Source organism: Cariama cristata, unplaced genomic scaffold (assembly GCF_000690535.1).
Source record: "Cariama cristata isolate BGI_N322 unplaced genomic scaffold, ASM69053v1 scaffold13971, whole genome shotgun sequence".
Classification (NCBI taxonomy): Eukaryota; Metazoa; Chordata; class Aves; order Cariamiformes; family Cariamidae; genus Cariama; species Cariama cristata.
In genome coordinates this window covers 6,150-29,369 of record NW_009597613.1, presented here as the reverse complement: position 1 = coordinate 29,369, position 23,220 = coordinate 6,150, and the positions used below count along the sequence as shown (strand labels likewise).

At 39.2% G+C, this 23,220-nt stretch overlaps 1 protein-coding gene across 1 annotated transcript in view; it reads right to left on the bottom strand.

Annotated features, from left to right (window-relative positions):
• KANSL1L (KAT8 regulatory NSL complex subunit 1-like) overlaps positions 1-22,816 on the bottom strand; it is a 57,716-nt gene extending 34,900 nt beyond the window's left edge. Inside the window, 3 exon segments of the mRNA XM_009708964.1 lie at positions 2,354-2,551; positions 6,390-6,531; positions 21,703-22,816. Coding sequence (XP_009707266.1) covers positions 2,354-2,551; positions 6,390-6,531; positions 21,703-22,790 — 1,428 coding nt within the window. The 5' untranslated portion in view covers positions 22,791-22,816.
• Between the last annotated feature and the right edge of the window lie 404 nt (positions 22,817-23,220).

Genomic DNA, 23,220 nt, shown 5'->3' with positions numbered 1-23,220 from the left:
GGGGTGTGGAGGAAGTCTGCTGTCTACTCATTGTACATTTTGTTCACTCAAAGTATTTTTCTTGTTAAAAGAATCTTCTTCATTGCTCACTGTAATTTGACAAAGGTGTTTTTATAAAACAAAGTGTAACTTCAGGAGGACTATTGTAACTACAGACAGAATGGCTAAAATCTTCTGGTATCCTCAAAAACAGCAACAAGAAGCCCCTACCCCACCAAATCTCCCGACTTTCAGAGCTGCCCCAAAACAAATGCAGCTAAGTTGTTAAGACTAAGAATTACTCCTTGTAAAGCAATGAATTGTGGACTGCCTCCAGATAAGATTTCACAATGATTTTTTTGTTTTAAATGTCAAACCTTAAAGGCTATTCGGACAATAAACGTAGCTGTCTTAGAGGAAACTGTGTTCTGCACACTAAACAGAAATTACATGTATCTGAAATGGTATACTTTTTTTTGGAAAACTTTCACATTATTTCATAGGATTTTCATTCAGAACTAAGATTGTTTAAAACAAGAATTGCTACAGGTTACCCAGTAAGTTTTCTTTACATTTTGAAGGACTACCATTTATGCAGAAAGAGGCAGAAAAATTATTTTGCACTTTATTACAACTCATGCTTTTTTCTGTTCATGTATAAGTGATGCAGTCAGGTAAAAATTGCATGTCAGAATAAAATATTCAGGGATGGATATTAAAGCACAGAAATAGCAAGTCAATTACAAAAGGTTTGGACAAAGCAAATAAGATACCAGTAAAATATTTAGCAGATTGATTTAAAAATCTCAACAAAATTCAATTTGTAAGGAATGAAGTCTTTATGGAATATAAAAGCACCGAAACAATGGCAGACTTCCAAAACATAAGGAAAAACACCCATTTTTTCAAAATGTTGCGAAGCTATGAAAAGGACTTGAAAACAGTATTAATAAAAAAATTGCCAGGCTCAGTCACTTAGTAGTCTTTATGAATTTTTTTCTTGTTCACAAGTAAAATTATTTATTTTTAACAAAGAAATACTTTAACATCGGACTGAAGAATTCTGTGGAAATGTCTGTGGATGTACTTAAGCCTACAGCATTGCTACTCCTGACACTGAACAAGAACAAACTCAGACCTTCAGAGTTAAGGTGGATTTCCAGAACCAATCAAACCCCAAAGCTTTTTGTGGTGTAAAGGGAAGAAATCTGATGTAATCTGTGAGATGCATTAAATGAAGAACACCTTTACTTTCAAGTAATTTTCAGATCAAAGTTCTTCAACCTTTGTTTGTAGCTACTTAGGGACCAGCAAACACACTACCGTTACTTTAATTGTCAAATATCTTGCTGAAAAGTGCATTTAATTCTCCAAGTAATCACTTAGAGAGAGGACATTCATCACATTCTAAAAATGCTCTTTGGTTTACCTTGTGCAACTACCAGCACTGCGCATATAAATTTCCTGTCTCATTGCTTTCCTCACTCCTGTCTGTTGTGGGTAAGATCTATCAAACAGGGGAAGCATTTTAAGAACAGGAAAGTATGACTATCAAATAAGAAAAATTGGCACAGAGATTCAGGAACAGGCATTAGTACCTAAAGCTACTTTTACTCCATTTAAAAAACGTGTCTATGACCAAGAATTTAGGTAAAGCAGCAGAGCAACATATTAATGCACCATACCGGCTTTGTCAGGTTTGCTTTACGCTAACTGCATAAATTCATCTGAAAACAAATTTCCTGTATCTCCTTCAGCAATGTGATCCTACCACATTCTTTAGGAACTTTCTAGCAAAAGAAAGCCCTGCTGGAGTCTATATCATATTTCCTGGAATTAACCTTGGAAATGACTCTTTTGAACACCATGAACCAAAACTCCACTCACAGCCACGCCTACGCTATGCCTGTTAAGTACCTGGAATTCCTCAGCTCCAAACTGGAGTCCTATGAGGCCTGAAAAGGCAGACCAACAATTATATCCTGTTGGGGCTTTTTTTGGTTTTGTTTCAGGTGCAACATACCTCCATTTTCAGCTGTACTCTTTCATCTCACATAAGTATTTCCTGAAACAATCTGTGGCAACTCTACGTTGAGGCTAACTATAAAGGAGAGGCAGGTTTGCGGACAGCTATTAGAAGCTGTTTTGTGGCCGCTTTGATGGAAACAAAGCGGTAACACAGACACGTCAGAAATAAAAGGTTAATTTGTAAACCTGGTATACAATGTAGTTATTTAAGCCCTTCAATTCAGCAGCACCCACTCTTGGGGCTGCAAAATATCTTCCTTTTTGGAAGTCATCACCATGGAACCTGCCCTGTTTCTAAAGTAAATCATTTGGCTCCATTGACCGTTCAGTTCTTATTTTACTTTACCTGTTTTTCTATGTTTCGTAAAAGCAGGGTAGGACTGCTGGGTGACATTTCAAAGTCATGCTCCGGCAAAGAATCCTGTCTCTCAATGGCAGCTTGCGAATTCCCTGTGGCGTTTAATAAAGCTTCTTGGTCTGTCAATTGTATTTGCTTCTTCAAAATGTCTTTTGGAAATGGGAATTCTTCTAAGATCACCATCCCCTAGACAACAGCAATTGAACACAGTTGGTTGACAACGGATTAACCCTCCTAAATCATTTTTAAGGGGCAGTTGAACCTGGCACATCCCCCTTAAATCCTCCCAGCAACTCTTTGGAGCACTTAAAGTAGATCTTAAATACACTTAACAGTTAAAATACAGAAATAGTAGGTATTCTCATTAATGAAAAGCTGCACCATTTATGCTACTCCTTGTAACGGCAATCACTCTAGTGTTGTATCACTGCTTAAACATCTGTGCCAAAATTCAAATCAGAAATTCATACTTATTAGAGGAACTATATGATCATTTGCCTGCTGATTTAAGAAGAGGTTTTTCTGTAAGAAACAACCACCCTTTGATTTGAAGTTGGTTATAGCCTTTGCAGCCAATAAATTTTGCACAGGCATTTTTAGGTGCTCCATTTTTCTTATTCCTATCCATATTCCAAGCAAAACATCAATGTTGTTATTTTTTATGTGGCAGAGATGTATACAATTCAAAACAAAAGCCTTTTACCATTTAATAATGGTAAATTTTCTGATTTTTTTTTTAAGGTGAGCATTTTTAGAGTTTCATAATTCCAGAGGTAACTATCCTAAATGTTCTAGCAATCTCATCGCTTTTCAAGACAATCCGCACAAATATGGTATCAGATGTGGCTGATCGTCTAGAATGCCACCTAATAAGATAAATGTAACTTTATATGGTAAGGAAATAACAGAGATTCATAAATGGAACTAGGAAAAGAATACCCCCATTGTGTTTTCCACATGACAGATTAGAGAAAGTGTCAAATACAATCCTACCTGTCAGTTGGTTTGTTTTAACAACTTAAAATGTTAAACAAAATAATAAGCAAAAATAACTTTCTAACAGTCAAAACCAGTTCCTCAAATAGTCCTTTAATTTATCATTATCTTGAGCAGGTAAATTTAATACTCAGAAAAGGCTATCAAACCTCTGCAGGCTGTTTCCAAAGAGAAAGGGAAAGAACTTACTTGCTTTTAAGTACTGTTACTCAAATATCAAGCAGATATTGAAAGAATGGGACCATTCAATTACGCTGCCTCAAACTTTTCCTCCTAGTGAGAATATTCCACTAAAACCAAGGAAGACTGTCATCATGTGAACAGAAGGAACCCCTGTATTATTTCTTTAAGCAAGACAGACTTCACCTAGGTTGTGGTTGTGGAAAATTAAGGATCCTGTAGTTTTGTTCACACCTTGACTGCTGCCTCAGCAGCAACTTACCCTAAAACATGAAAGCAAGTCTCAAACAGACTTCAAAGGGGAGACTAGGAGAAAACGTGAAATTGTCCTGTTCTCATTGTGTCTCTAACTTATTCCTGTTAGAGTTATAAATTCACAGCTGAGAACAAAGATATGCTCTAAAAACAAACATAGGTGCTTGAAAACTTGCTTTAGTGCCCAAAAGGGGCACAGAGATTATGAATTTCCATCAAGTCAACAGTAGATTTTCCACATTCCTTATCAGGTAGTAGTCCATCATCTGGGCTTTTCCACTTACAGCAGATGGAAACAAATCCAGACAGTATCATACTACAATCTGTAGACCAACAGTAGTTACAAAGTAGGCAGCACGTTCAAGGAAATTCAAGTATAGAACTAAGTTTTATGTGCCACAACAGGAGGGCAAGCTAGCTCAACAGCTTTAGACTCTTGTAGAATTTAGAATCTTTAGATCTTTTTAGTAAAAGAATCATAGGTCATGGCCACAAAGAGAGCGAAAAAAATAACTCACAAGAGTCTAAAACACAAATTCAGAAGTCAGAGGGATAGGAAGACACACAGGAAAAGTGCTGGAAAGCCCCCTCCTCCCCCGGTTTCCACTGGAGTGTTACTTTTTCAAGTTGCAGAATCCTCTTGGCCAAGCACGCGAAGAGGAAAGCAAAAACAGAAAGAGAAAACTGACAGACTGCATGGAATAGGCACAGAAGAGAAGAGAAAGAGTAAAGAATTAGAAGACTAATACTGACTATATAGGAATTGTAAGGTAAATGGGTTACAACCAGTAGGTTTGGGCAATGAACTCCTCCCCTCCCTTAAATGAAATTGTTTTGTTTTGCAGATACATGGTTTTTTAAATGGAAGGACTCAAAGATCCAGAGCTGCTACTTCTGTGTGCATAGAGATGGAGAAGATATAATGTAGTAGGCCAGGAAACTGCCTACTAGTTAACCATCTCCCTTCCTATTGCATTATGGTGTTAGAGGATTGGTGTTTTGCTTGAAATCATTGTTCACTGGCTATGAATCATATTTTTTTCCACTCAAAACACACACAAAACACTCTGAAACCATTAAACACAGTATACAAATTCTAATGATATTGTGTAACTACTTTGCAGCCACTAAATGAAAACAAAGAGCTCTTCTATCAGCCCACGTGTCCTTCCATAGCTGCTGCACTGGGTGTATTACAGACACATATTAAAAAAAAAAAAAAAAAATCACAGCTGAAGAAAACACATGTCTACCTTCACTATGAGACACAATGCCAAATACTGAATACCACAGCTGGTAAAAAGGGCATGAAGTTTGAGAAAAGGAATGTCACTAAAGATCTCCACCAGGAAGATGACTAGGCTCCAAGCCAACATACCACCTAATGAGAAGAAAATGCATGACTAAAAGAATGTTCTTTGCCTCATTTCTCTGTTATTTACTTCTCTGTCTTCTGCAGCTCATGAGACCTATGTCACCATAAAGGCTGATAGCTTCTGGGTGTAACAGTGTGCAGGTACTCAGTATTTAAGACAACGCTAAAATACAGGCATTCTCACCCTTCACCAAAATACAAAATCTCCTTCCACTTCTGTGGGCACAGAGGTAGGACAGACCCTCAAACAAAGGCTTTTCAATTATTTTTTTAAAGAAAAACCTGCCTGGGGAAAAGTTGCGAGCAGGAGAAACAAAGTTGGATATGAAAAGAAGGGTTTTGAGGGCGAAAGGAGAAGGGGGAATGATTTTTCTTCATGTGATCAGAGGGAAATGCTCTCTGGGGTGATTTCCCTCTCCTTTTATACTCCCTTTAAGTCTCATGTTCAGCCACGTAAAGTCTAAAGCTTCTTCTGGCTCCTCTCCATCATTGCTTATCTGACTCCAGCACAGATCAGACAACCTACATGAGGCTCATCAATGGAGAGTCAAAGAGCCCTCCTCTAAAACCCCTCAGTATCACACCACCAGAATTATCACAGGTTTTGGTTTCTTGCACATGAGAACGACCTGGGGAACCCATTAAATTGATAGATAGATTATTAATGTTTTAGGAATGTGACTTTCCCACTGTCTAGCCAGTTTAATTTACAAAAACTAGTACATGAGTTACACACATTGGAATTTTAGTAATAATTAATCCTCGACCTGTTCAAAGTGCTGTACAAACATTAACTAGCTAATCCTCAGAATAAACATGCACTGTAAATAACAAAAAAATCCCCCCGAAACCCCACAACACAAAAATGAATAACCAACCACCCCACATAAATTCAAATCTTGCCTCTTCTGCAGGGGGAAAAACTAGTGTGATAAATGCAGTACCTTGTGCTGGGCCCCTGAAAGTCACTAACAAAGTCACTAACTGTCACAGATAGGAAGGTAAGGGTTCCCAACTCCCAGTCCTATACTCGTGCCTCTGGGCTACAATACTTTTTAGCTCCTGATGTCTTTCTTATTAACCTTTGCATGCGATAGCCTGCACCGATACAAGAACTCTAGGGCAAAACAAACAACAAGGAACCAAATGAATAAATATTACAAGAAACACTGTCAAAAGATTACTTGAAAAGCCCATTTATGAGCTTACAGACAATACCTTGGTGGCACGTATCTGCCTGTGAAGGTCAGTTAGTTGTTGGATTTTGTATTCTAGTTCTGAAATCTGGGCTTGAAGCCATGTCCAACGGCTGCCAATTCTAGCTCTGTCTGCAAGCCACTTCCATTCAGAAGTATAGCTGCTGTGAAGACAAAATGCTGGTTAGTCCAAAAATAAAGATAACCACATTTGCACAAGAACATTTTTGACAGCTGCTCTGCCTCATGTTGCAAGCATCTCAGTTGCTTTCAGGAGATATCTGATTATACCCATCCAGTTTCACATCAGCTTATTTCTGTAACTACAGAACTTGCCCAAAGCAGTACGATCAATGTTCACTGGTTACTCCCAGGCTAAACTAGTTTTCTGTTCTGTATTATAAACCCCAGAGCTGGAGAAACTACCAAACTATATCAGTTAATGCAGATTACAGATTTGTAAAGGATTCCAGTAACTCCACCAGCAAGAATTCAAATTCTTACACCACACTTCCTCCCACAAGCTTCCACGAATATTGTTTGCTAACAACTGGAATCTAATAAAACACCATCCAGCAACGACCAGCTAGATATCCAGTCACTGCCCAAGAAAACAACTCAGTTTATATTTCTTTTATTCAAGCTATTTTATAAATACAGCTGTGTCAGCATAGTATAGTTAGGTCACTCTTACTGCTGTTTACAAACAGGTGTATTTGTAACACAGAGGATATGCCTCCCGGTACTTGACATTGTGACTAGCTTAACTTTATTATGCTAAGTTTATGACTGGTATCAGCAAACTTTACTCAACCTATATATTAAATAAATGAATGACATAATGGTACCACTCAACAAATAACCTTAATATCCAGTAAGTTTAAGCAACAGAGGGAACACAGTGCAGTATTTCAGTATGCAACTTCCACTAGTATCCTACCATTAACTGAGTTTGTTTATTTAAAGAAAATGACTGGTGTTTTTTTCCCATTGAAGTTGTCAAGTAGTTTGCCACAGCTAACTTAAAAGAACTGTAAAAACAAAATCAAACTTCTTCTGATAAAGAAGTGCTTTTAGCCAAGTTATTGGGATAACTACTGGATCTAAATCCTGGATGACAATACATGTAAGTTTTGCACAGGCAGAATACGTGAACCCCTGTTCCCCAGGCAAGGAAGAGTACTGAAGTATCACAAAAGATACCACAAAAAGCAGATGCCAGTGAATTGGCATAGGAACATCACACAAGTGCAATTGTTTCATGCAGAATTTTCTGTCCACTACCTCAACAACGAAAGAAAGGTAATACATCACCCTGCAGAAGATGCTAGAGATTTCCCAGCATGAGTAGAGAATCACCAAATTTGAGAATACTAGTATCTTCAGGGCAAAGATTATAAAACATAACTCAAAATGTCAGAACTTTCAGGTTACTTTAGCTATCATAAATAGTAAGAATAGACACAGTCTCTGGTAGGTTACCTCTAGAATACATAATTTCCCCCTTTTTTAACATAAATTATCTGCCCACATAATTTACAGCCAGTTTAAACTCTCTCCTACAGAGACAAAATTAACATATGAAATTAGACAGAAGATTAAAATGTCCTGTCTAAATCCAGATTCTACGTGCAAGCAAATAAAGTGGATTACCATCAAAAGAAACTCAAAGAACTCACCAAATATATACCATAATAAATTGTTTCCATTTTATATATTCTATTAGTGATTTTGTCCTAGGAAAAAAGACATATGAAGTCGTCTTGTGAACATGCGTTTTTCTGACAACCCCTTCTTATTTGTCTTTGTTTTCCCATTATCACCAGTACAGAGTAAATAGCCCTGGTTACCTATGCTTTAACCAGGTCTTCTTGCCAAGAACTTCCCTGGGACTGACAGCTTTTGCGTGCTTATGCTTCTGGAAGTCATAAAATACAGTTCGCAGGGAGAGGGGGGCGGATCTGAATTCCTAGCTGGCCCTAAGTCAGAGTTCAATTAAATAATGTGTTCACACAAGCGTTGTGGCTGGAATAGTTAGGATTTATCTCAGGACTCTGGGATGGCGAAAAGCTAGTCCTAAGAAAGAGCTGCTTAATGAGGCTGTAACAAATCCTTTAGTTAATCATTGTAACAAAAAAAGTTAAATAGGAATAAAGAGGATAACTGAGAAGAACTTGAGGTGCTTATTTCTACTCCTTTTGAGAAAGACAAACGAACAAGCCAACAACAAAACCTCACAAACCAGGACATTATAACAAGAAAGCCCCAGGTGAAAGAAAAGAAATCCTGCTGACAGAATGACCTCCCAAGCTAGATGCAACACTTTGGGGAGAAAGGTGAACTATCCTCAAACAGACCGAGGAGGGGGGAGCAAATGAGAAAAACAACTGCCCGTGCAGCTAGGAAACGAGAAGCAGAACGGAAAAGGCCAGAGCTGGTCTTATGTCACATACACTGTATGAAATCAGCATGGCACTAAGCGAATCCATAATCAATACCAAACCACAGAAGATAACAGAAGAACAGTTAAATATTGTAACCTTAAGACAAACAAATCACATCCTCTGTATATTAGTCTTACATATTAAAAAAAAAAGCCTCTGCAAAGTTACATCACAAGTTATTTTTAAGAATGTGTTTGCAGCTTTTTTCTTAAACACAATATTAAATCTTGAATAATTGCATTCACTGTTAAATATATTATGTATATTTTTGCTTCGTTCTAAAATACTATGCAAGTATTTCTTAGGGCTTTAAAGTGTACCATGTAATTAAACTAACAGAATTTAATTATACTGAAATAATGATGTCCTTAGGCTCCTCTGTAAGGAAGTTTCCACCGAACTAAGCACAAACATTCTAAGCTCACGCCAAAGGAAGCAATTTTAGCATCTCCCTCCTGCCAGTCCAGGCTGCCCCGTGCCCAGCGCCTGCCCCACCACTGGGGCAGCTACACAGTGACACGGATTAAAGAGTCACTCATGGTTAATTTTAACTTTGGAGGCAGGGTGAAGGAAGCAAGTTTAACTCTAGATCCCTTTCCCAGTTTTGATGCCGTGCAGACAGACTCACACACACTTTTGCACTGCCAGAAGGGAAGGGGCAGGAAGCTCAGGGCAAGGCAGCGAGAGTGAGCTCACATCTACAAGACAGGAGGCGAGAGCACTGCTAAACTCCGTTCCCATCTCTTGTCACTCACATTTGTTTGATCTTGCATTGTTTATTTATCAACTTTGCCTCTAAGTCTATTTCTCTACAAACTATTTAGTAAACCTGGTAACTCCTCAGAGGAAGATAAAATTGCTATAAGCTATCCTCACACTCCTGAAGTGAACTGTTCGCATGCAAAGTAGTATGGTCACTCAAGTTACAAACGATAATCTACTATTGCTATTAAAAAAAAAAAAAAATTAAAAAAATCTGTAAATTTGTTCCTGGGATGTCAGAGCACAGCACAACATTCACTCTCTAAAGAAAGCTGTTTCAAGGTGGCACCAGTGAATATATTAATTCTGCAAATCCAGAGCAGAAAAAAAAAAACCACCCACCCACCCGACTGCAAAGGGTTACAAAAATAACCAGGCCTGCTACTGAAGGAGGAAGTCAGAGCAGGTGCTAAAGTAGAAGCTCCTCCTCTGGTTCTCTGTTGGGAATGAGACAAGAAAAAAAAGTTGCTGTCTGTCCTGCTTCCCGTGTGCTCCTCTGCAAAGCATCTTTCCTTGGTTTCTGTGCTTTCAACTCTTAACAGCATACACCCTCAACAAGAATTTCATATTCGTTCTTCTGCTGGCAACTCCATATAAACCACGTTACATTTGCAAAAGTTTCTAATGTTCAGGACTGTAGTACGGTGAAATATTAAACTTACACATAAATTTACTGCTCTTGTGATGACTCTAAATTTGCAGATGATGTCCTGCATTTATCCAGGACTTTTAAAATTGGAAGAGAACAGAGAAATACTGATTTTGTATGAATAAAACATCTCATTTAAACTTTCCTAGAAAAACATGCTGGAATTGCATTAGCGGCAAAATTTGTTTCCATGGTAGATACTGGCTTGCATTTCCCCTGTTTTGGTTGAACTGCAGGAGGTCATTCCTGCACAACCTGCAAGAGAAGCAAGCAAGCAAGAAATGCAGAACAACAAACAAGCCACACGGAACACAGACACAAATGCAGACAGTCAAAGTATGATCAAAAAAATATATGTACCTCCAAAATATATAAATATATATCTAAATATTTAAATAAAATTTTAAAAGAATAACTAGGAAGCAGATGTTCAGGCTGTACTTTGTCACCCCAAAGTATGGGAAAGAATTCAGCTGGGGATGGTCCGCACCAGCAGAGACACTATAAGCATTTCATCAAAGCTACTTCCTTTTGCTGAGACTGAAGGAGGCAAGTGAAGAGCACTAAACAATATACTGCTATTACAGTCAGTACTATTGCTTGAACTGAAAGAAGTTTTTAGTCGTGATCTATGGACAGAACATATGGATGAACCCCTCAGCACTCTCACCTTCCCCAAAAGAGAAAAGATAATTGAGAACAAACCATGCTTTTATGTAATCAAGTCACCAGCGCAGAACACAACAGGACTACGAGAAGTATTTCCAGTGCCTCCATTATGTTGTGGGTGAGATTTATATTTTCCTAAAAGCTAAGATCAGTCTGCTCCAAAAACCAAAACCAGGCAATGTAACTGAGTGCAAAGGGGAACTGCTAACCAAGATAAAGTTGCTGTGCTAGACACACACTGTTGTTTGGGTTTTGTGCCTGGGGTATTTTTTTTTGTTTACAGGACAGAAGAAGGGGTGGAATTTAAACCTTTTAGGCATATTTTATCTTTATAAGCAAAGAAAACAGGAAGCCTGAAGAACAGTTCATAAGTAATGAAGGAGAAACACAGTGGTGTTTAAAATGCATCCAAAAATATAGTACCTGGGAATGCTAGTTAAGTATCCAGCAAGTTCGATTCAAATAGGTATGGTGAGCCCAGGAAAGAGTATTTTAGAGCCCAAGGCAAGACTCTCCACAAGTATGCTATATCCTGAAAATTAAAAGGAAACTGAGGCCTTCCAGCATCGTAACTCCCAGTGAAAACAAGTAACATGCCCCTACCATGACACATCTGCAGGGACAATGACAGGATGCTTCCTATCGAACAGGAAAGGAGCATGCTTGCAACAGATGCACATCAAAACTTCAAAACACAGGTCTGTCAACCCAAAACACCGTCTCCTTCCAAAACATTTGTTTCAAAGAACACCAACATTTTCAAGTTACTTCATTCTTAAACACAAACAAGCCAGAGAGCAAGCCACCCACGTAGTGTGGGTGGGAAAAATTTCTCCAATTCCAAAATTCTTAATTAAACATAAGAACAGTTGTTCCTGACATCCCCTCACACTTAGATTTCCACTCAGTTCCCTAACATGGTATATTTTATTCTTTCTGCCAGGTCATGTCCCCTTCAGTCCAATCCACATTGTTCTGGCATCCAGTTTTCAGACGATTTAGTCCTAAAGTGACTCTGTGATCCTGAACTCTACATCCCTGCTGGTTCACCTCCTCTCACTGGGAACCCCTGGGCTATCAGAGGCCTATTGCCAATCCGTGGAACAGTGAAGTATTTGGGAGGAAGAAGCAGCTCATAAATTACAGACTGATTATCCTCAGGATAAAGAGCTAATCACCTTCCTTGGTGGGAGTCACTGAAAACGACAGCAGAAGTTTATCATTTTGATGAAGGACTCAACTCTGGAAACTGAAAAGCAAAAAATCAGAAAGTTCTCCAGACCTTTAAATCCCATACAGACATCGTATGACTCACTATGAAATTCATGAGACTTAACACACTGGAAAAAAATCATACATCTCCCAATTCTCTTGGGAAGCTCACTCGGTTGTACAAAATCCACAAAATAGTTAATATTCACCACATGGCACTATCACACTAGTATGGTGGCTGTCCCCCAGGACTGGAGCTCCAAGCCTGTGAACCTCCTAAGCTGCCCCTAATTTTACACCAGCATTACAGTCAAGTTTTCCTGTGACTATACATGGTAATGCTCAAAAAGCAGCTGGCCTGAATACAAGCATTTTCTTGCAAGCCATTAAGGTGAGTGCAGGGCTTCTGATACCTTCTGTCAACACGTTGGTGAAATTCAACATGTCCATTTTTCTTCTCTCTGCAGACCCTGACAGTAAATAAGAGATTACCCATGAAAACTAGGAGATAGTATCATATAAAACATTTAAATTAGGTGAATTCAGATATGTAGTGCATGTATTTTAGATAATCTTATCTAGATTTTACTCATGAGATAAAAATGCCCACTCCCAACAAAAAATTCCAACACTTGTAACTGCTAAACAAACACGTCCAACTATGAAATGACCCGTAAATGCTTTCTCAAGGACTAATTCTTCCAGCACACCTACTTAATGTTTGTTTTCAGAATGAACTAACTTCAGTTGCTGCTGAAGTATTAATTCCCCTGGACCAGTTAACTGTTAAACCCATAATAACCACATAATTAAAAAAACAGTGACTGCTGTTCTATGAACTCAATCTCTTCTATGCATTCCAGACTGCAAACAAGATTAAAACAAACTGCAACAAATATCGTCCTCTGGTATCATATCTGATCAACACTACACAACAAAATACTGTTTACTCTGACAGTCCACTATCAGCCTTTGCTCAGATCATCCATGAGCGCTTGCCGCAGACTGACTGCAGAGAGCAATATGCCGCTGTTTTGTGACAACCAGCACCAAACCAAGCCATGCCCTGAAAAAAACTGAAGAATCAATCGATTAAGGGAAGTTCTCTGGTACTCAAAATTATAGTGCAATTTCTGCGAAGATCTGCAATCAGGTCATTCTCCTGGAGCCTTCGGGGTTGCTATCTTCTTTGGTGTTTAACAGAAATTTTTACCTGGCAGAGATTTCCCTCTGAAACACTACACGGCTTCAGAACAGATGGGTTACAGTTCTCCCTATCATCTACAGATATCGGCAACTGCTTATCACAACAATTTCTGGCACCCACACCTGGTCTCACCATCTCTGACATACTGTTGCCATTTAATACTTTCAGAATTGCATCCAATAACATATGTTGATACTAACACATAATACACATCTTATCTTCCCAAACCAAAAAACTTTATCCAGCTGAGCATTTCTGCTAAGCCATCAGGCCTGAGGAATTTATGCAGTAATACCTGAAATTATCAACCATAGCTGTTATACTCCTTTGAAGAGAAAATTCACATGGTACAGAACTAGGGGGTGGGGGGGGTGGGAATTACGTAGCAATACAGTAAGATTTTTACATCTTCCACAAATAAGTTCAGAAGGGACAGTGAGAAGGGGAGAAGAGGAAAATCAATATTCAGGGAAAAAAGGCTATAGAAGAAAACTGAAAATATAAAAAAGGAAAGTGTTTGCACTTGGATACCCTAGCAAAAGAGAAATTTCATAAGAATTTCACACTGGAGCTCTATATGCTCCCTCATCTGAGAAATCACATCTTCGAAACTGATGAGGTGCCACAGCCAGTACTTGCCTGCTACAGGGTTGCTGCAAAGAATCACACTATTACTACAGGTTTTTTATTAGAAACTGAACTGTTACACTTGCACTGAACTGTTAACTCAATTTAGGGCTCAACAAAAGAAATTAAAAATTCAGTTTCTTAAAGCGGTGTTGTCCGTGACAGTGCTGAACTTTTCCAATGGCTGGCTTCACAACCTGGTAGGTGCTTTTCATCTTCAATTCTGTTTACATAATTCTTTAGAGCTGTTAATGATAAAAGGCCAAATTGGCTGGTGGAGGTGGGGTCAGTTAGAATATTAACTGCCCAAGAGGTAAAAACCTGCAAAAGGTAAACCATCACCATTTCCTCTTCTAATAAAATAAAAAAATACACTGCAAAATGCATATCTGCTAATGCCTTTTGTTAAAAATATTTTTAAATGTATTTTTAAGATTCCATGGGCTCCACCAGGTTCCCAGCTTCTTCCACTAAACCTCAGCATGCTGTAGATCAGACCAACATGGAGCAGAGAAGCAGGCAGTGCTAACATGCAAAGAAAGAAACTTCAAGAACACCAGGGCTGCCTGGAAACAAGCTTCTTTTCTGGCCTTTGAAACGCACAACGTCAATAGACTAACAACAAAACACCAGGAACACAAGCCTAGAAACTCCCTTTAAGCATTACACAACTACCCTTGAAAAAGAAATTAAGTAGTGCTACATCTGGATCCCATGCTTAACGTAAGATAGAGCTTACAATATATTCCTTTAAAGATATGTGCAAATGGAACATTATTACAGCATATAAGCAGCATATCAATGCTGTCCAGCCACTGAAGCTGGTCCCAAAATTTGTATGTATATTCTTCCAAGGAATCAGTGGGTATGATATTCATGTAACACCTAACTCCAGCTTGTAACTAATTTCATTCTAGCTACATAGAGTAACAGATTTCAATGTAAAAATGGATATGAAGGATGTTCTTTTTGAGACTTTTTGGCTAGACAACTACCAGTTGATCCAGAACTTGCATGTCAGATGCACTGGAAATCATCAGCAGGTTTTTGGTAGCGGAGGGGCTGCAGCCCTGCAGAATAGAGCAAAACTGCCTGGGCAGGGACGGAGAGGAGACTCGGCAGGGGCTGTGGCTGGTGGGGAAGCCCATGGCAAAGCAATCAGGTGGGAAATGAGGGGCAGCAGGAGCAAAGGTACCACCACGGGTCGACCTCCGCCTCCTGCCACCCCTCACCTCACCGAAGGGAAGGTGCCTTGCTGTCAGGCGGTGGGAGCAGCGTATTTGCTCTGCAGGGACTGAGGTGGAGAGCGTAATGAACGTAGGTTGGAACAGTTGCTACCTTCTTGGCTTGGGTGTTTCGTAGGAGCTTGGGGTGAAGTTTCACCGAGTTTCACTCCTGCACAGTCTACTCGCATGGGCTGGGAGGAAGCGGAGTTTATAACGCACATCTATTCAAACATGGGTGTTCAGGTTTATTTTTTTTCAATACCAGAATCGATAATTAAGTTTGCTAATTTAAAATTAAACTGACTTAAATTCCCCAACATAAAACTTTTTCTCACCCAAAACAGCTAGGTAAAATGTTTGGATGAAAATAAAATAATTTACAGCTATTTCAGTTTCAATAAAAAAGAGCACAGGTCAATATATTTAAATCCGACATCTAAAGTTACATTCCTAACCCATATTTAGCAGTATGAATGAAACCCTGTTACAGGAGAGCATTCCTATTTTGGGAAGTCTTTATGCACACTTTTGATTTCGTGTAAAAAGGAAAGCATTTAAATGATTTCCTGTATCAGGGGCCCATGTAAACTGATTTTCAAAGGCACTGGATGTATCCCTTTGAAGTAGATTCTCATGAAATCAATGTTATCTATAAAACGAAATAATGCTGCCCTCACTTTACAAGATGCTATAAAGACAGTTCGTTATTCTTTGTAAACAAATCTTTTAATTAAAACAAACACATTTCACTGCTTAGCAAAAGAAAAAAGCTAGCCATAAAACACAGATTAATCTGCAGTTGACATCAAGCACCAAACTCTTCTTGTCTACTACTTAATTAAGCATGTGAGGTTATCATGTATACACATACGTCCGATTATTCAATTTTTTATTCTACTATACTATGTTGATTGTGTATTAAACTGTCATTCAGAAGAGTAATGGCAAGTTTTTATTTAATATGCATTCAACACCTAACTCAAAAGCTTTGACATTCCTGGCTCTGAGATTCCCTTGCAGGTTACAACTTGTCAAACCTTCTGCCTTTCATTAAAACCTTTCAGTCTACTTTCAGCAGCTGCAAAAATATTAACGTAATTACAGGTTAGAAATCAGAATCCTTACAAGAACATTATTCTGGTATTGTGAGAAGGAAGACTTGCTCAAAAGCAAGTTATTATTGCTGTACATGAGATATCAAAGAAAAATAGTAAATGCATAAGGGACCCGAAAGAAGTTGTAAATCCATTTTATGGAAATCCAACCAAGTGAGGTTGAATATATTCTGAAATAATACATGTATCCCTAGAGTGAAAACAGAAGGTAATATAAAGCTATCTCTTCTTTCATTCCCTGGTAACAATTCTCCTCCCACATCCTAGTGACAGGAGCCAAGAACTGAGAGAATGGAATTCATGAAAAAGCAATGTATAAAACATTTTGCAATCAGCATGTTATTAACATCTATGAATTTACACTTATTCAAAAGCCCTCACATTAATCCTCTATGCAAATAAGGCATTTCCCGGACTTGTAAACTAAAAAGGTCTTAAAAACCAGAAACAATTGGGGTTTTGTGCTTAAGAAAAACGGAGAGAAGTATTTAGTCCTGGCAGACTCTCTTCCTCTCCTTCCCAAAACCAGAATTCAGTTCTCTTATCAGGTATGAAGCAAAATTACAGCTCAGAGTGGAAAATTAGGATCTGACCTTGCAAAAACAACCAGCTTCCCCTTATAACATGGCTCAAAGACATGCAATAAACCCAGCCCTTAAGCACTGCCTTCTACAGTGAGGTCTGCAGAACTGCATTGATGTTGCTCAATCAGCCATGAGAAAAAATGCAAGGAAAAACGGAAAATAATCTAGAACAAACAGATTAGATCTGGAGATACTACTCATAATATTTACTTCCTTCCTGTATTCTCTCCACCTTACTGCTCCCCTCCCCACCAAATATCTGTACTAAAAGCAGATTTCCCATCTTTTCTCTTTCCAACTAGCAATCTAAGGAGAAAAAAAAAAAAGAAAAGAAAAAAAAAGAAAGATTTAGTATCTCTGCACATTCATTATAAAAGTTTCCAGGCACAATAAACCCTGTGGGTATGGAAAAATATAACAGTGCTTCTTCGTCAGGCTTGAGGCTGCTGGAGGATAATCAGTAAAACATGTCTTTCAAAAATCGGAGGAAAAGCATGAAAGTATTCCAGAAAGAAAAAAATCCCACCAAATTATGTGAAAGGACTGTATTCAGATGGGGGAAGAAAGACTGGGGAAACAGGGCACAGGACTTTTCACGAGTAGGCAGAGATATTTCTTTTGCAAAAAAATCTTTTGTAAGCAGCTTTTCTCTCTAATCAATTAGGTACACGTATTACTATTTGATGGAGTGAGCAGCTGTGCCTTCGAAGAACCCCAGTGATGTATCTTTTGATTCTGAAAGATCATACATGTAGTGTATGTAGAAGAAAAACTCTGTACCCTGCAATTTTAAAGGTTTCCCAAATAACCACCTCAGCATCAGACTTCTTTGTGGTACACTGTAAATAACCCAAACTTCTAACCACATCAGGAACACACACAAAATACATGAATAAGGATGTGGATTCAATAGACAGCTCCCAGAACAGAGCTGTGTTGTTAAAAAAAAAAAAGCTTTGAGCACACATCCTCCCCAATTCACCTTGTTTGAAATCTGTGACCATTTCTACAGACAATCTTCATCTTCATGAGCCACAAAGAAGATCCACAAGTTCCAAGTAAACTCAGCCTCTGAAATGTTGTCTATGTTGCATTTCAAGCGGTTGATGTCGTGAATTCCTGAAGGAATTACCTGTGGTCAGCTTTCTGATGCCCTCCTCGGGCCCTCCTTCCACTTTGGTTGCCAACGCCTAACAGAGAGCTAGCGAACAGCACCTAACATCTGCCTTTGAGAAACCAGAGAGAAGTACTACCATAACCCCTGTGTAGCGTCTTGGGAACTTCCTACGCCCAAAGGTTGGAACGGTACTAGAATAAACTACAAATTACTGATGGAAATTTGGTGCTTTGCCTAAGAAACTTTCCATGAGAACAGATAGGTTAACGACAGTCATGAGCTGCCACTAGCAGCAAAATGACAAAATTCCTGAAAAGAGCCAACTGTTTTTTCATATTTCTTTTTAGCAAATACTCAAAGGGCCAAATGTGTTTTGATTAAGCTCTTGAAATGGGATGAGGCTTTCCAATTACTCTAGGAACTAGGGAAGTTCAGTAAGTAGTTAATTGTCAACTAGAAGAATTGCCTTTACCAGCAGACCAAGGATCTTTCTTGTCTTGAAGACAGCACCTATGTTACGCACAAGGGATGAACAATGGTCTAAATATCTTATAACAGCTATTTGCAACTAAACAGCAAAGGTATTGAAATAGATGGATAAAGACAATCTTACTTGAGACACAAAACACTGAGATACAGCTCAGAAGAGCTTATGTCAACACTCATTGGGCAAAACTCGTCTCAGGATAATGAGAATGAACAGGTTCAAAATGCTAAAAATAGCTCCAGGTTTTTTCCTACCATGAGGAATTGGAGCCGGAATCAACTTCTCCCTCCTGATGGGAAACAGACTGTTCTCAGATAAACTCAGTAACTGCAGGTTCCTCCCCCCTTGCACATTGGACCGCCCCCCCCCCCCCCTCCCCCCCAGAAAAAAGGATAAAAAGCATTGCAGTCATGACAATGACTAGCCACCAGCGTGATTATACCCTGAAGTTAAATGCAAGCAGTACACTGTGGTATAGGCAAAACCAAGACATTCTTCCCATTCGTCACTGCGTTAATAGAGCCTTATAACATCCACACGTAAGTATAATGAAGAATATCACAGAGGAACAAGTCTTTCCAGGTCAGTAGAAGTCTTCACTACGAAAAATCAGTCACAGGCGAGGAAATAAGTATTCTCTCACCCACATGATCCCATTACTTCTGGAAAGCACTAAGAGTCAATTTCCTAGAAGAGAAAGGCATTTCAAAGAATGTAAATCTACTTAGCAGAAATAAAAATGGATGTTAACTTTGTTTCTTTTGTCGAGGTGAAAGGCAATCCAAAGAGCCTTAAAGTGGAAGAGGAGCTCAGGAAACAGCAAATCTCAGCAGCTGCACTAGTGAATAACTGATTTACCTTTGTCACCTAGAAGAAAAAGTGCAGCCTTTTAGCCACAAAGACAAATCTTAGGAAAGTTGGTGAAATGAAGAAAAGCATTCCAAGCAGAATATAATGATAAATTCAAGTAAGAGATGTCCTGTCCTCACTGCAATGTTAATTCAAGTATTGCCTCAGCGTCTGCACACAGACAAGAGTCTTCTGCTTAAATTAGGTAGTACTTTAACTCTCAGCTTGCTGGCCCAGCAGCACAGTTCAAACACCAGTGATTCTTGCACTGCCAGTGCAGCAAGGCCTTAGCTAATGCACATTACTAATCTCATCACCGCTGCGGCTTGACTGCTGTTCAGCAGTAAAAACATAAAAAAGACAGGAAAAAAAAACCCACCCCACAAATAAAGGGTTGCACTGAGTCAGACTATAGATTATCTACCCAGTCTCCTGCCTCTTAGCAGGGGCCAAAATAACAAGTCTTACAAACAGTGCAGGCACGGAGGGAGCAGTGCTCCTCCAGAATGCTCCCTCAGCTGCCAGCAACAGCAGCTTGGGGATTTCCTGAGTCAGAGGTGGTGTCTTTGTACTTAATAATCCTCTGGATTTTTTTGTCAGTGCAACAAAGCTAACTGAGCATGCCTTCAGTAGAAAGATAACTTAAGAAATTCAAAAGCCACAAGAAGAAATGAAGGTAAAAGACTCAGGCAGAGTTAGAAGCTCAACTGTCCCTGGCAAGAAGAAGAAAGAAAACCCTTGCACAGAACTTTGGTCTAAGTTTTGCATTATCCACTATCCTTCGAGAATCAAGAGTTTCTCATCAGTTTTCCTTTTTCAGTTCATGTAATCACAAGATAAGCATCCTAGAGGCAGAGCTATTACTCAGAAGTTCAAACTTAGCAGCTAGGAGAAGAATGCAGATTCTCATACGCTGGGAAGAGCCAAAACCGGTATTTTTTCATTAAAATATTTCAAAAGGAGAGTAATTCTTTTGCAAACTCAAATATTTAAGGTGATCCTAACTTAGCTGGCAAGTCATCATGCTTTGGTTGGACTTTAGTACAGTATTTACCATTCTGACAATACATAAAAGAAAATGAAAAGTAGTTTTTACTTTACATTTTTTCTCCTGTTTTCCAGACCTACAGAGTTTAACGAAACGCAGCAGCAATTTGATACAACCATGCTACACCAAATCTTCCCTGACCGAAGCTATAAATGCGTAAGGGGGAACAGTTCTTTTCCAATTTAAGATGAATCTTCCTTGATTTCTTTTGAACATCATGCTTTTCAAGAAGCATACCAAGAAATACACGGGTTTAAGTATTTATGTTTTCTCACACACCAGTGTCACTCTTAATGCTTTCTAGACTCTACCTAACAGCAGAGAGTATGAGATCAGGAAACACAAAACCAGTTCTGAGTTCAAGTGCTAGAAATGTAGGTGCCATGAAGCTCCTGCCAAGCTGCTGTGTTTGTGTGAAGCTCTCTTTCATGTGTCACTATCCTATCACATCCTAACAGACCTTACGACATGCTCTGTTCTCTCCAGCTGCAGGAAGGGGAAAGCAGCCATCCTTTCACTGCTTTCTAAAATTTCTTGACCAAATAGATTGTTTTAATAGTATGGCAAGGGGAAGGGGGCGGGGGGGAGAGGAAAAAAAGAGGCTGTGCATCAGGGAACGATTTTACTTCTCTTACCCACCACTGATTTCCAAAGCTACAGTACTTTGTACTGACAGGATCTCTGTCTATTCAAGACAGTATTAGTTAATTATATTAACTTCCCTCTAGTTCTTCTTGGAAAAGATACCAGGAACAATAAAACCACCACTGCTAGCTTCATTCACGCTAGCAGAACAACTTCAGGAAGTAAATTAACATTTTTAAAATTGTAATTCAAAGAACCAAACTTTTTCAATATACAACCCCCAAATATTGGATGGCTTGACACCTGCATCAGATGATCATTTTTACACTTTATCACATCGTAGTAGATTTCAAGACCCTACCACTGACTAATTCTTAGTAAATCCAGAACAAAGTTATTTTCATATTGGCCAAAAATGTCATTTACAGCACTGCCACCACCATTTGAGTTACAGCATGATCTGAGTATTGAATAATTAGCAGTACTAATGTAACGCAAACTGATAAGACTGCAATACAAAATCCAGCTCTCTTACAATCTAGTAAAGTAACTGTTCCTTAAATGCTGTAATTAGAACTTCTTACTTTCTTTCTGGCCCCTGCCAAACCTAGCTCACACAGGCAGTGCTGCTGATTTCAGTAGGACTATCTATTGAGTGAGGTTACTCACACAAGGAGGAATCTGCAGGTCTAGACCCTTCCATCTTGATTTATAAGCATGAAGCACATGAGTCTAGCAGGAATTTAACACTTACGCTTCCACAGTTGTTCTTACAGTCTGTTCCTCACCATCTTCATCCGAGCTGCTACACGTTGCATCAGAGTCCAGATCCTTCTCCACGCGAGACAGCAGCCCTCCAGCAGAAAGTGCAAAGCTCCGGATGTCACCTGGTGCAACGCCAACTCCATTCTGTACCTCCGTACTCGAACTACTCTCCAAAGCAGTTGCATTGTTTTCTGGCCAACCTTCAGTGCACCTGAGGGAGCTACTGCTCAAAAATCTGGTTGGCTCATGGAAAACCTTCATTCTTTGTAACTGATGTTTCACGAAGCGTTTCAGCTGCTGATCACAGTGTTTGATAACATGCTTTGCCAGGAGCATTTGTAAACGTTTCTGAGTTCTTTTAGCGCGACTGATTTCCATTTGTTGCTTAGTGACACACTGGAGTAAGCGAGCGTACACCTCCTCTGGGGTGCAGCTCAAAATCCCTTCTGAAGGCCCGTGAAGAATTTGGTGTAATATATCCCCTTTTATTGTTTCAGCGCAGACTTCCAAAGCCCTACCCAAAAACCCATTCTTCTTGTACCATTTACCATTTAAAAGCTGCATTTCTTCTGCATTACTGGATTCAGTTACATTCGAATCCAAAAGTCTCTGTGTTTCTGCCAAATTCGGAGATGCGGTCTCTGAAAATGTTTCCCCTTTGACCTGTTCCTCAGGTTCCAAATGACTAATCTGACCAAATGGCAAGTCAGCACCATTATGTAATGACTTTCTCATCTTGGAGCAGCCGGGCTCTCCCGCTTTCGTTTGCTTACCGGTTCTGTTGCTTAACGCAGAATTTGTACTCATTAACAAGACAGACTGATAGCGCTTGGAGGATGGTGGAGAACCAAAATGCTGCACACTGAAGATATCATTCCTGAGGTTGGGCTCAGCAGTGGGGAACCCCAGGACTGAGCAAGTAATCTGTGCGATGGAGTCCTCTTTTATCTTCTCTTCCACTGCTCTGGAATTTTCCATGCACAAAGCTGTATCAGACTCCATAGCTCTAGAGGACAAAGAAGGTGACAAGTGGATACCATGACCTTTTGATGCTGCCTCTCTGAGGGCTGGTGTCATTATAGCTACGGTAGGTAGTTTACAGCAAACCTGAAAATAACATGGGCCACGTAAATTTTCTCATTTTCATGACACGGTACAAACACAACAACTCTCTCAGATATTTCATTCTTTCAACATTTCAACATTACTCAAAGATTCCGTAAAAAAGGACATTATCTAAAGAACATGGATAGACCATGCTCCCTCCCCAAGTCAAACAAGAATGCTCTTGCTGTTTTTTTATTTCATTCAGAGGTTGTTCCGTGTGCAATGAAAGTCTTTATCTCTCAGGGGACTAAGTGCTCATACCTCATTGCATTTCTGATCCTATCAGTCTGAGAAATAAGACTCACAAAGTTCAAGACTGTCATCTAACCTTGCCCAAACTGAAAAACATGACCATAAGCCACGTGACTGGAAGGATGCATTTTAAAATCTGCATGCAAGT